This window comes from Vulpes lagopus, chromosome 17 (genome assembly GCF_018345385.1).
Source record: "Vulpes lagopus strain Blue_001 chromosome 17, ASM1834538v1, whole genome shotgun sequence".
NCBI lineage: Eukaryota > Metazoa > Chordata > Mammalia > Carnivora > Canidae > Vulpes > Vulpes lagopus.
The window spans coordinates 21,082,850-21,097,542 of NC_054840.1; the positions used below are offsets into that span (position 1 = coordinate 21,082,850).

At 39.0% G+C, this 14,693-nt stretch overlaps 1 protein-coding gene across 23 annotated transcripts in view; it reads right to left on the minus strand.

Annotated features, from left to right (window-relative positions):
• Positions 1-14,693, minus strand: part of LOC121477519 (LIM domain containing preferred translocation partner in lipoma) — a 667,092-nt gene that overhangs the window by 107,922 nt on the left and 544,477 nt on the right. For all 23 annotated transcript variants that reach the window (XM_041731917.1, XM_041731895.1, XM_041731914.1 and 20 more), the window contains one exon: positions 14,078-14,247. In XM_041731917.1, coding sequence (XP_041587851.1) covers positions 14,078-14,247 — 170 coding nt within the window. The remainder of the gene's footprint in view (positions 1-14,077; positions 14,248-14,693) is intronic.

The window sequence follows — 14,693 nt, forward strand, 5'->3', positions numbered from 1 at the left end:
TGGGGACATGGTAAGAAGCCAGAAAGGAGGGATCTCATCAGAATCTGACCATACACACATCCTGATTTTGGACTTGCAGTCTTTAAAATTATGAAAATGAATTTCTTTTGGGGAAGTCATTAAGCTACTCAGTCTACTGTATTTTCTTATAGTATCCCAAGCAGACTAGTACCTTCATTTAAAAAAAAAAAAAAAGGGAAGAAAGAGAAAACAATGAAAACCCCAAACTTACGCACAAACCCAAAACTAACTGGCCTTCAGGGAGAGAGGTATTGCTCTGGGCACTATTTTGGGTGATGCAGGGTAAGGTCTGGGGTTGAGCAGGGGAAAGAGGCACCAAAAACAACGGAAAAAAATGATGAGCGAGAATCCACGAGGGTAAGAATGCCAGCTGATATAAGGTGGGCACAGAAAGGTGGGCTGTTGGAATAACGATGTGTTCTCCCATAAAGTGCTCCTTGTCTTAAAACAAAGGTGAAGGAGTAAAACCAAGGTAGAGAGAAAAGTTCTGAGGACAAGTGGAGTGCTTGTCTTCAGCTTAGAAGAACATAGGGAAAGATTCTCAAAACAGTGGTAACCAAACTGGGGTCTGAGGTTTATTAAAAAAAGACTTGCTGATTTAAAAAAAAATCCTATCTGATGACAAGCCATCTGTTAGCTTGAATTTACTTCAAGAGAAAGGTAGAGGCTAAGATTTAGAGTGCAGGAAGTAGCTCAAAGTTCTGCTCTAATCCTAGGCTAATTCCTCATTTTCCAAAGCCCTTGGTTTATTAAGCCTTCATTTTGTTAATTTGTAGAAAGGAAGGAATAGTAACAATTCCCGTTTGTCTTGTCAAGAGTGGAAAAAGACTGACTATGTGGCATTAGGAGAAAATCAGATTTACCATGTGACACCATGGTATATGCCTCTTCCTCCATGAAGACTTTCTTATCAATGCCTGTTTCCCCCAAAATGTCCCTAGTCTCCTCCCCCAGTCCTCTCCTGGGAGACCCTGACACATTTCTTACAATCTATTTTGTGGAAAACCTATTTGTGTATTTGTTATGCTTTATAATAGAATTTAGAGTCTGCCTAAACTAGACTAAAAATACAAATTTTGACTTTTTAAAGGGATACGTTTTAGAAGGTTCAGTTTTATTCTAACTAATGTGTCCCAGTGACTTTCTTAATGTAAGCTGCCTCAAATACCTTTCAGCATTAATAAAGAGCCAGCCCATAAGGTGAAAAATAGCTTTTTGGAGACATTTTTACTCTCCTTTCAAAAACAATATTTTGATATAATTTATAAACTCATTACATATGTGTGTTCATGGCTTTCAGGGCTTAAAGAGGTTTTTTTTTTTTTTTTTTGGCTTAAAGAGTTCTAAGCACCTCCATCCACCTGTGATACCCTCGAGCATGTCTTTCCCCCTTCTTGGCATCCTGCTTTCCCATATTATAAATGTAAAAGACTGTTTTATTAAACAATCTTGAAGTTAAGAAAAGTAAACTTTTTTACTTAAAAAAATTTTTTTAAAAGTAAACATTTTTGAAGACTTACAGCATACCAGACCCTTGTCATCATGAAGTGTTCAAAAAGAGCACTCCCCATGTTATGACGATGCCAACCTTGCTGGCATCACTTGATTGCGGGGACGTGAGCAAAAGAGAGATCCTGGAAGCAGATTCTTTTCTTTTCTTTTCTTTTCTTTTCTTTTCTTTTCTTTTCTTTTCTTTTCTTTTCTTTTCTTTTCTTTTCTTTTCTTTTCTTTTCTTTTCTCTTCTCCTCTTCTCCTCTCCTCTCCTCCTCTCCTCCTCTCCTCCTCTCCTCTCCTCTCCTCTCCTCTCCTCTCCTCTCCTCTCCTCTCCTCTCCTCTCCTCTCCTCTCCTCTCCTCTCCTCTCCTCTCCTCTCCTCTCCTCTCCTCTCCTCTCCTCTCCTCTCCTCTCCTCTCCTCTCCTCTCCTCTCCTCTCCTCTCCTCTCCTCTCCTCTCCTCTCCTCTCCTCTCCTCTCCTCTCCTCTCCTCTCCTCTCCTCTCCTCTCCTCTCCTCTTCTCTTCTCTTCTCTTCTCTTCTCTTCTCTTCTTTTAAGTAAGCCTGGTTGGAAGCTGGCTTCCCTGGCTAGAGGGAATTACCATGGCCCATTCAAAGTCATCGGAACATCAGAGAACCCCCATTCAAACTCTGGCAGTTTTCATCCCGGAGTCAGGTCTGTGTGTTTGACCTTGAGAGCGCCAGCTCTTATGATAATTCTACGACTGGAAGCTAGACAGCTGGCTCCACTCTCACATCTTTCTCTTCAATCTTTTACATTTACATTTCAGCAGTGACTGCTCACAGGCTCCCAGAGCCAAGTTCTCCTCTCTGCTTCTTATATGCACAGGGAGTCTCAAACCCAAGGTGTACCAAAGGGCAAAGAGTCAAAGACCTTCTCATGAGACACTAGAATCTAGAGTGAAACCAGGTCCCTTCTGCCCCCACCCCCCATAAATATCGAAGCAGGGATGGCTCACCTATTGTGACAAGAATCATGGAAAAGATAAAGAGGAACAAAATGAGATACCCTGATTCCAACATGGTGCACTCTCTACTGGGTTCAAACAGCAAGAGAATGTATCAAAGACAACTGACTTCAATCCCAGTTGTAGAGAGTGAAGTCATAGGAGAAAGGAAGAAACAAAAGCACGGCATCGGAAAAGGCCACATCTATTTGGGATAGCTCCAGGAAAGCTTTTTAAGGTTGGTTGATACAGATTTTCAAACCATGGAGATGGGAAAAAGCACGAGGCAGACAGCAGCCTGGAGCACAGACAGAAGCGTAAAACATCAACGTCCAGGAGAAGACAGTCCCATTTGGGCAAGTGTGGTAAAAAGAATGTGAAGGAAAGAGATGGGAGATAGTGAAGTATTTTGGGACTACTTCTTAGATGAGCTGGGCTAGAAATACAGACACGTGGATCTCAAACTGAGCATGCACAAAAACCTCCCTCAAGAGTCTTGTAGAAGATGCACATGTCTCGGCTCCCTGCGCAGAGATTCTGGGGAGTGGTCCAGAACTCTACTTTTTTCATGAGGACTTGAGGGTGATTCCAAAGCAGGTGACCTCTCATACATTTTGGGAAAACCAAGCTTTGAGAGTCTCATGACTCGTCACTGCCCCTCAGATGCTACGAGCTCTCGAACCAGCAACATGCAACATTCTGGAGACTGCAATGCTGACTCATAACTGCCCTGTGGGGATTCAAGGGAAGCAAAGTTCTCCATTGCTGATTCTGTTGCATGTAGCATGTAGGGCTTGGCCCTCTGCAGTTATTTACTGTTCAAAGTCCCCACACTTTGATTTTTTGTTCAGCCCTGTCAGCCTCTCTGAACCCTTATTTAGCAACTGAGGTAAGAAATATTACTTCCATTCTATTCATGGGGGAAGTTTAAGGTAAAATAAATGAGGTGACTATAGAATGGTAGCTGGTCAAGCTGGGTGTGAACCAGTCGGACTCTACATTCCATGATTTTTCTTGATAATCATTTGTTGCCTCACACTGGGCCTGCTAAGTGAAAGATTGAATGTCTTACCTAGGACTCTTGACTCTTATTTTCAGGTTTATTTTTAACATTGATTTTAAAGCATAAACACTCTTCTCTCTCTCTCTCTCTCTCTCTCTCTCTCTCTCTCTCTCTCCCCTCTGTCCCAGTCCTTTTCTTCTAATTGGAAACATAAGGTTATAGATACTTTTTCTCTTTTGAGGGGACAGAGCAGTTCAGGAGACCCTGCTAATACAAGATTATGTGCTGTATCTGGGTAATTATCATTCCTTTATCCTTTCAGAGACAAACGATAAATAGGAAAGAAAATGAGGAACAGACTCCTTTCCCTGTTTTCTTTCCATCCTTTTATCTCTAAAGTAGGAAGTTTACTGAACCACTGCCAACAATTCACTCAGCCTAATGAAGTGTACAAGTAATAGGATTAAATAATCTTAAACCATTATTACAGTGGCCTGATGCTGACATTCATCCAAACTCTGGCAAATACCGAGTGGTGAGTTCATGCTTGATTTAAAAATAAACAAACTAGGGCAGTGGGAAGGTTCTAGCATAAAGTTTCAGAGGCATTTAACCTGGAAATCTGAGACTCTCCATCTTGGTTGGAGCTGAAGCAAACCCTGTCCTATTTCTACATTCTCCAACCAAAATTTATGGAATCCAACATTTTCTAGGGATGTTTCTCTGGAGTCTATAGCCACATATGATTAAACCTCTTCATGTCAGTCCCAAAGAAAGCAGATCTTTGAAGGCATCATCAAGGTTCATAGTTTCTATTCCTGCCTCTGCCATTAATAAACCATATAACCTCAGGCAAATCAGTCAGCTTTCTTGGGCTTTAGGTGTTCTCAGCTGTAAACTGACATTATTGAATTTCTAAGGTTCCTTCCTTCTGGCCTTTGAAATACATTCTAATACTATAACATCAAAAATAAATATACTTTGGGATCGGAACTGGAAAAAAAAAAAAGGTTACACTCAGCTAGCCTCTTCCTTTTTCTGGGCAGTCTGCCTGCAGGTCATGCCTGCCTACCCTCACCAAGGGTCGGCCTGGAGCCTATAGGGATGTGGTGAGCAGCAGCCTTGGTCAGCAGAGGACTGGGGGCTAGTTGGGAAAAAGGGCTAAATAAAAACCTTTACAAAGGGCAATGCAGTAACTATCTCCCCTCCCCTACAGCCTTGCTCTTGTATAATTACAGGGTAATGATATGAATGCCTGTTGAAGAGAGAGGTGCTTTCCAAAGTATATTCAATCCCCAAATCATTTTGCTCACGGGTTAATTATCCCTGTAAAATTTTATAGCATTCTTCACTTAGATCATTTATGCTTTTAAAGATTTATCTCAGTATTTTATACTTTTTGTTGCTTCTGTATAGGGCTTTTGTTCCTGTTGTATTTTCTAAACCTAAATTTATAATTGTAATTTTGTCAACCGACTAAACTTTTATTATTCTAAGACTTTAGATTTTCTCAGATTTTCTAGAATAGTCACATCATCTATAAATATTGATACATCCTAGTTTTAGGACTTTGAGTGAGAGTCTCAGAAAAATAGGTATGATAAACGCTATTCATCTAAAATTGAGAAACACTATACATACAATGACACCATGTTTTTAGAGATATGTAGGCAAAATATAAAAAAGTGCATGGATATGATAAAAACAGATTTAACATAATGACTACCTCTGTACAAGAGTTCTGGGAATGTGATTAGGAACAAGAACCTAAGGGTTTCAATGGAATTTCTGTTTTGTTAAACTGGATAAAGGGTACATGAGATTTCATCATATTATGCTTTCTATCTTTGTGTGTTAGAAATATAACACAATAAATTGAAATACACATACAAAACAAAGAAAAAGTTACAGACACTAAAGTTTATATAAGACTTTTTGTTTCCCAATTCCCATAATGAAGGCTAGAATGTTAAAAACAATATTAATATAATAGCAGTGATCCTATGCACATCCAGCAAAATATAGGAAGAAGGCTGGCCATTAGTTTATTTTATTCTATTAAACATATATCTTCTTTCCTCTTCTGTTTTACTTACAGCTTGTTTTGTGTTCTTGCAACTGCTTTTGTTTTAAACAAGGATGTGCGATAAATGTCATTAAATGCCTTCTTGGCATTTATGGAGATGACTAATTTATTAACATTTGATATCTATGTAATGGATTATGTTAAAGTGTTCCTAACATTGTCCTAACATTGAATTACCTGGGATGTTTCATTACATGGCACTCAATTTGCTAATACTTCGTTTAGGATTTCTGCATGCGTGAAAGTCCGATGAGCAGACTTTTCTTTTGGGGGCAACCGTGTTTAGGTATTCTTGATCAGGATCAGGTTAGCTTTCTAAAATGATCTGAGAAGCTTATCTTGTCTTGCTGAGCTCTGAAAGTTGAACTAGCACAGGAATCATTTGTTCTTTAAAGACCTGAGAAGTCCTTTTGGTGAAATTTCCAGGTGCTTTCTCAGGTAGTAGGTTTGCATTCTACCCCTGTTCATGGAATTATTCAGGTGTTCTTCCTCTGCATGTTAAGTGTGCACAGGTCATAGTCTCTTCTATAAAATTTTAAGTGCAATATTAATTTTTAAATTTTCAAAGAATCATCTCCTGGACCTGAAAATTTTAATATTCCTCAGTTTATCAATAACTGCCTTTAATGATTTCCTTATTCCTGCAGGTTGACTTGGTTGTCCTTTTCTAGGCCTTTACATGAAAATATATGCATCCTTTCCTGCTGCAGTTAATGATCCTAGCTGTACTGGAATTCAACTCTGGCTGAGTCTCATTCTGGTTGTCATGCAGCATTACCATCAGCACTACTTTCTAAGAAGTCTTTAACCCACGAGTATGCTTATTTCTTTATCCTTTGATAGGTTTCTTGTCTTATTGTAATGCTACGTGCAACTCTGCGAGCCAAAGTAGAAAAATGCCTATATTTTCCTCTTAGACTATGAGACAATGTTTTTTAAGTCTTCCACAGAGATTTGAAAAGAAGATACAATCTCTTTGCTTATATGGATCAAATCAATCACATTAATCATATTACTCAACTTCCATAATTGGTTTGTCAAAGACTGCACAGAATGTGTTAAAGATTTATAAAGCATATGGTTTAACCATTTTCGTCTTATATTTCATCAATATTTTTGTATTATATGTTTCAATGTAATGATATTTAACAAAGAAAGGCTCAGGGCTGTTTTTCTAGAACTGTGACATTTATCAATAAAGTAATGTATTTTGGCCTATGTAATAGTTTTGTTCTGAGTTGTACTTTGCCATTAATATTGTAGTTAATAGGTGATTAATATTATTTTCTTTTAGCCTGAATTTGCTATTTATCTTTTCCTCTCTCTTTAACTATTAGTTGCATTGGTTCATTGCTTATCACCATTTTATTAGTCCTGGATTTCCCACATACTTTATTTTGATTATCTGTCTGCTGGAATATTTCTTTGAGTCTTTTTTTTTGGGGGGGGGGGAAGGTATGTAGGTGATATATATTCTTTTTTTTAAAATTTTTATTTATTATTTATGATAGTCACACACACACACACACAGAGAGAGAGAGAGAGAGAGAGAGAGAGGCAGAGACATAGGCAGAGGGAGAAGCAGGCTCCACGCACCGGGAGCCCGACGTGGGATTCGATCCCGGGTCTCCAGGATCGCGCCCTGGGCCAAAAGCAGGCGCTAAACCGCTGCGCCACCCAGGGATCCCCTATATATTCTTTTTGAATGCCCATAGAAGGTATTTTTTTTCTTTTCTTTTTTTGGGTGTGTGTGTGTGGGCGTGTGTGTGATTTATCTTTTTATTTAAATTCAGTTTGCCAACATATAGCTTTACACCCACTGCTCATCACATCATGTGAATGCCCTTTGGAGAAGGCAAAGTTTAATGTACTGTCATGTAACTAAAGCAAGTTACTAATTAGTATGGATAGTATGATCCCATTTGTGTGTATGTGTACACACATGTGTAAACCACATGTATATAGATGTATGATTATATCTATACACAGATATATTGAAAAAGGAATGTGTGGTAAAATATAAACTGTTATATCAATTAGATGGGGGAACTATGCATATTTTAATACATTTTCTAATTTTTCTCTAATGAGCATATAATACTTAAAAACATGGTTGTATTTAAGAATGAATACCATAAGAAAGGATATTTTGAGCTTGATATTGTTCTAATATGTCCAGAAATAAGGCAAAAATTTTTATAAAATTCAGGGTGTAGGTTAACTGTATTTTTTAAACTTGACATCATGAAAAAATGGTAATAGAGAAAAAATTAATTATGAGAAAGGAAACCTATTCATAACAGATGAGATTTCCAGTGACTGGTTGGGTGCATGAAAAGAGCTGGACTTGAGAATCAAGGGCCAAGGTCAACTCTCAGATCTGATGCTCATGCTTTATGGAACAGAACATGTTGACTTTTTCTAAAACTCAGCTTCTTATTACTGGAAAGGAAGGCAATAATGATCATACTATTTTCTAGGATCATTATAGGTGACATAAAATAAAAGAAGAGTCCTCTATAAAATTTAGAGCACTAAACAAATGTTATTATTATTATTTTTAACCATAAAAAGAAGTGTTTTCCTTGAAACTTGAGGTATTTCAGGGAGAGTCACATGTAAATATTCAAGAAAAGAAAGGCTTGACTTTTTCTGCCAACAGAAGTTGAGCATTTCAAGTTCTGGAATGCTGGAAGGCACGACTTATGTGGTCATCAATTCAAATGTTGGAAATGGAAGGCTCTAATCGCAGAGGGCTATCAGTGTCTTCATATTTTTAGGAATTGAATATTAGTTTCCAGGTGGTAATATGGATCTAGTAATCAAATACAAGTTAGAAGATCTGTCTCTAGCCTTAGTTTGTCTTTCCTTTTGAAAATACAAAGCCACTATTAGGTGGGACCAATAATTCCCCATCCCCCACCTCCACATCCATCTATTTCACAAGGTTCTGGTAGAAATGGTAACATGCAATGAGAGGTGCCCAGGAGCATTGTAAAATGTAAGGAGGGGGTGCAGATAGAACGATCAGTAGTAGTTAGCATGGTGAAATCGCTTTAGAGGATACTTGACAGATGTCCCTCTTTCTTGAAGCATTTTCTCCTTTCTGAGAGAGTGCTTGAGGGATAATGACGTAACATCAAGAAGGAAGTATGTGTGCAGGTGCACTTGATGTGAGGGGAGAAAGACAGACACTCCTTAGAGGTGAGGGAGCAGGTGTGGGCATTTGAGAAAAGAGAAGGGAAGTTCACATGGATTTTTCACCTTTTGTCCAAACTGAGCTCCTTTCCCAACGCCCACATAAAGCACTGGCCATAACTGCTTTTAAAACACCATTAGGAGGAATTGAGTGTATTAAAGGACAACTTTCCTGCAGAGGTAGGAGACTGTGGCCATTTAGTGACATAAGGGAGCAAAAGGCTGCTAGCATGTTGGCCACTAATGTGTAAGCTCAGGAACCTCACAGTGTTTAGTCTCCTGCAGAGTTGGCCTCCTGTTTCCTGAGGTCTTTTAATCACTTGGATTTTAACTCTAATAAAAAATGTACCAACTTCCACTGTTGGGAGAGTTAGAAGTTGGATTTGATCCACTCTGAGTAAGAGACCTGGTTTAGGGGAAGATCTTTGGCTGCCATTTCATAAACAGACTTTGACTGAGAATCTCGGATGTGCTATGTCTCAGGCCCAGACTGCTTGGCAATGCTAAGGACATAGCAGTTCTTCTGTTAATCTATACTTATGGCATGTCTCATTCAGGACAGAAGAACAATGAATGGGAGGTACAGCTACTGCCTCTCATACTCAAACCAACATAAAAATCTTAAGCAAGGCATGAACCTCTTCTTCTCACGTATGTCCTCATATTCCTTCTATGACGTCCATTTATTTCAGTATTTCCATAGCAACTGTAGCTATGAAATTACCCCAAACATAGAGGATTTCTAAATTGTATCAGAGTATGCTAAGGGAAAAAGCAATGATAACAATGTTATTAATGGATTAAGCCCTTATATTAGTAAAGGATTTTGTAATGTAAAAAACATCACAATTGTTCATTCCTAGTCTTAGAAGACAAAGAAGAAGCTAATATCTTCCTTTCATAAGAAAAGCCTCATTTTATAAATGAGGATACTGGTTCTCAGAAATTAAATGACTTATCCAAGGTCACACCAAGGTAAGGTCTAGAAGCAATATATTCTGTTTATATCACCTTACTTCTTAAGGAAGCTTAGTGCTCATCATTTTAATCTGTTGATTTGTTTACACAAATCCATAAGAATAATCAAAACAGCTTTTAAGAGATCACTAAAGTACAAAAGCATCTCATTGATTTTGCTAACAACTATACATAAACTTAAAATAACTATTACAGGGGGCTCTGAGTGACTCAGTCAGCTGGGTGTCTGACTGTCAATTTCAGCTTGGGTCACAGTCTTGGGGTTACGGGATGGGGCCCCACATCAGGCTCCATGCTCAATAAAGAGTCTGCTTGTACCTCTCCCTCTGCAACTCCCTCTACTCAAGTGTGCTCTCTCTCTCTCTTTCTCAAATAAATAAATAAACAAAATCTTTTAAAAAATAAAATAACTAGGTGCCTGGGTGGCTCAGTTGGTTGAGCATCTGCCTTCAGCTTGGTCATGATCCTGGGGTTCTAGGATAGAGTCCTGTGTTGGGCTCCCTGCTCAATAGGGAGCCTGCTTCTCCCTTTCCTACTGCCCTTCCCCTCCCTTGTGCTCTCTCTCAAATAAATGAATAAAATCTTAAAAAAATAACTATTATGTAAGACTTATTAAATTTGTTCAAAGTAAATATAAATAAATCTCAATACTGGATAAGTTATAGTTTAATATATGGCTTCACATTGCTGATGGTTCTGTAATTTGAAAAATCTTTCTTAACAAATCTAGCAAAAGTTCTCCAAATTGCTACAAAGTAAACTTGGTAATATAAATCAAAGAATTTTGTAGGGAAAAAACTCAAAATAATATAAAACTTTTACTCAGCTACTTATTGGCATGTTATTCACAATACTGAAAGAATAAAAAATGCCCAATATCCTTCTAGTGGCAAACAGCTTTAAAATGTAGTATACAAATGTAATGTAAAACTAAACAGATAAAAAGATAAAAAAAATAGAGGTTATTAACAATGGAAAGCTATATACATATTTTATTAAGTCAACCAATAGAAAACACAAAAGAAAGCACGTATAAAATGATTAAAGAAAATTAAAGTGCCCAGAGAACCAAACTGGTTTAATTATAGTTATGTATGTGTAAGGATTAAGGATTCAAGAGACAACAGGAAAATCAGAATAATCAGTGAAGCAAAGATAAAGACATAACTGATATATTTTCCCTCTAAATTATATAAAAGGTCAATTCAAATATGATCTAAGTTGGTCAATAATCAATTTAGGCAAGAACAAATTAAAGTTATATAAGAAGTCTTCTTTCTAAACTCAAAGCATCATACATGGATGGTCTTTACACAGAAATAATGAACTAAACCATGATCATTAATATTCTGATTCTATTGAAAAAAAAAAAACATACTGACTGAGGCCCAGGGCCTGGGTTTTTTCCATTTTTTTTTTTTTATACAGGATGTCTCTTGGACCTCAGTTTCCACCAACAAAACAAGAGACAGTTTGAACGGATGGCATCACAGGTGCTTCTGTTGGAGAGTTTTGATTCCAAGACACATGCTCCTCCTTACTACACACTCTGTCTTCAAAACCAATTTGTTTCCTTTTAGTCCCCCAGCTTCCCTAAATCTCATCAAAAGAAAACTTTTACACTTCTGGTGCGGCAGCTTATTGTACTAATGAAAAGTCCCAAAGAAATTAAAACACTAACACATCCATCCTAGAGCTTGAGGGCTGTGTTGAACTCTGAAATCAATACTGAACAAGGGTCTCTGAATCCAGCTTAACTGAATTCTGATAAGAATTAAATTACATTTTTAGAGTCACCATGGATAGATCTCATAAAGAAAAATCTTGATTAAAGGTTCTTTGGAGGGAGAGAAGTCAAAAAGGATGGTAAGAATTTCCATTGTTTGACTTCACCCAGCTCTTCCAAGGATGTGATTAAATATTTCCCAGATACTCTCCCCTTGTCATAAGCACAGTCTGACAGTAGGCAACCAAAGCAGAGAGAATTACCAACTGAAGAATCACTGAGCTCCTATGCCTGGCATGGAGCTTGGAACCTGAGCCGACACACAGTAGAAACCCATAATTTAGCCTGATTACACCTTTTTTTTCAGTCTCATTACACCCTCAAAAGGGCAAGAAAAGCATTTAAAAATGGGACAGGGGTATGCCTGAGAGGTTAAAACAATTTGCTAGAGCCCAAGGAGTCTCACGACACATGTAATGTCCTCATATTCAGAAATACTAAATATGTCAGAAATATTACCAAAATTTATCTCAGAATAACATGCATTCCATTACCATTCCTTGGGCAGGCCAAGTGTGCTTTACAGGATTGCTTCATTTCATCTTCAGAAGCCACTGGGGAGAATCCTGCAATCACCCCCATTATATATATGGGGAGGGCAGGGGCTTGGAAAGATCGAGTAACTTTCTCAAGGAGACAAAGCATTAAGTGATGAAATGAAATTCAAGCCATGTTCTTCACACCATGTTACACTGTTTCCCAATATTGTTCCAATGCTTCCTAGCCCTGAGGGACATGAGAAAAAATGAAGGAGGCTACTGCCAGAGCACCATTAAAGTGGCAAGAATCAACAATACAGTCCCCAAAAGGATGAAAAATAGACATAGAGCTACAAAGAACAAAACACAAAACAAAACAAAACAAAAAAAACCACAGCGGTGTGTGGTCACTTCATATAAGGACGAACGGCCACAGCTGCTTCCAGAGGCTCTGCGGACCTCATCGCATCGTCAGAGAGCTCACTGCGGTAAATAATTTCATGCAGTGGCCCTAAGTCATTGTGAACGATAGTCCATACAGTCTGTTTACAAAGGTAGGGGATTTTGTAATTTTCCCCTTTTCAGGAAAGATTTCAAAAGGTGAGATTTGAAATATTCTTATTTCCTGAAGAGGGAAGCTTTCATTCAGTAGACTTTCTCTCATATGTAACAGCTCCTTTCCAGATCAATAGGACATTATGGTGTTTGTGTTTATGTTCTAAACAAACTAAAAATGTGTGGTGTCAGCAGAGACTATAGGACCAGGGGTGTGAACAACTGAATATAGCCCTGGCTGTGACACCAAGGACTGAACGGAAGAGGTCATCTTCCTCCTCTCTGTGTTTCTGTGTTCTCACTTCTAAAAAGAGGAATCTGTTCCCAGCTCCCGCATTGTGAGGCGCTATGACGATGCCATATGTGTTTAAGTTAAGTCGCCTTTGGGGAGAGAAACAAAATCAAATGGAACCTAAGAGATGCAAAACAATATTGAGCCCTGCAAGATCTTCATCTTCAAGAACTTTCAGGTCTGCGCCACAGACTCCAGGGCTGCAATGAGTAGAGCCTTCAGGTCATGGGAAGATACCAATGAGGCCAGAAGCTTCTGCAGTGAACTTGAACCTCCGTGTTCTGCAGAGCTATGTAAAACTCCTGGGACCTTGCACCCAAGGCTTCTTTTATGTTAAAATGCCTGGGCACTGAGGCCAAACCATGTCTCTTTTGCGGGTTTGCAAAAATGCACCAATCTTTCCACTGCACCGATTTTTCCACTCATAAGTGTTAAACAGATTAAAATCATGCAGAAAGAGAGCAAAGATATGTATTTTAAATTTTAAAAAAGTTTATGTTCCTTCATCAAATTGCTCTACCACAAAATAGCTTAATGTGTAGATTTAAGTAGCCCGGTAAGAAATGAAGATAGTGTGAGTATTTATTAGCCACCCAGCTATGTTATTAAAATATAGTTGCTGTGTTCTTTAAAAAAAAAACAGAATTATTAGCTCAGTCAGCATTACTATTCATTTTCCTGTATAATAAAGGATCTATCTGTTTGCATCATTGAAAACCTGCTGGGTATGGTAGGTAAGAAATCTTTTGGGAAGATAAGAGGTGACTTAAAGGGCTCAGAAATTTGAAAGAGCATTAAGGAGTCTAGAGGCCCTGCAATGTTTCTTTATGAATCCTGGCAAATTCAAATGCACAGTGAGACCTAATAATAAGAGGTATGGCTCTGCTACTTGGGAAGCCTTCTGCTGTGCAGGGGTGGGGTGTGAGCTTGTACATACATGCTGGAAAGGCACAAGGGGGATGATCTTCCCAGCAGACCACTAATTGATGACAAGCAGATCTTCCTAACATAACATGCCTTTCTGACCTCATATGAACAGGGGACAATTGGAAAAAATTAAGATATGCCAACCTACACACACACACACACACACACACACACACACACACTTTGAAATCGGGGGAGAAATAAAGATCTGCTGGCTATATTCTATCTGGCGTGATTGGCATTCTGCCAAAGAAGACATCTCTGCAAAGCAGCAGAGCAGAATGTGAACTTACGATGTAGCAGGGCTCGCAGTAAGCTTTCTTCTCCACCGCATAGAAGGGCTGTCCCCGGAGCTTGTTGTTGCAGATGATGCAGGTGAAACAATCCACATGGAAGACCTGATCCATGGCAGTGCATCCTGTCCCTTCCCCAACCACATTTTCTCCACAGCGAGCACAGCGGCCTAAAAGAAAAAAGAGATGGACTCCTCTAAGAACACACCGAGGAACACCTTCAGTCCTCCCAGGACTAAAGCCAACACAGATGAGACAGCCGATTCATCATGTCCGCAGCAAGAGGACTTTAACACCACCACCGTCACGGCCACCAGGAGCCAGATCGCCAGTACAGCCACCACTGGCCCGAGGAAGGCCTCCACGATGGGGAGTTTACATGCGGCCTTTGTGGAGAGGACCCTCACAGCTCAAGGACCTACAGAAAGTGACAGAGTAGAACTCAGGTCCTCCAATGTCGAGGCCAGTGCTGTGCCTCTAATCTCACACCAAGGGTTGAGGAACGTGACTCAGCACGGTAGCAGTGGAAGGCACGGTCTAGGCAACGTCTTTCTGCTTGGAGAGTCTACTTGTCTAGTTAGACTGTGAGGGCACTGGGTAAAAAAATCAAACTTCA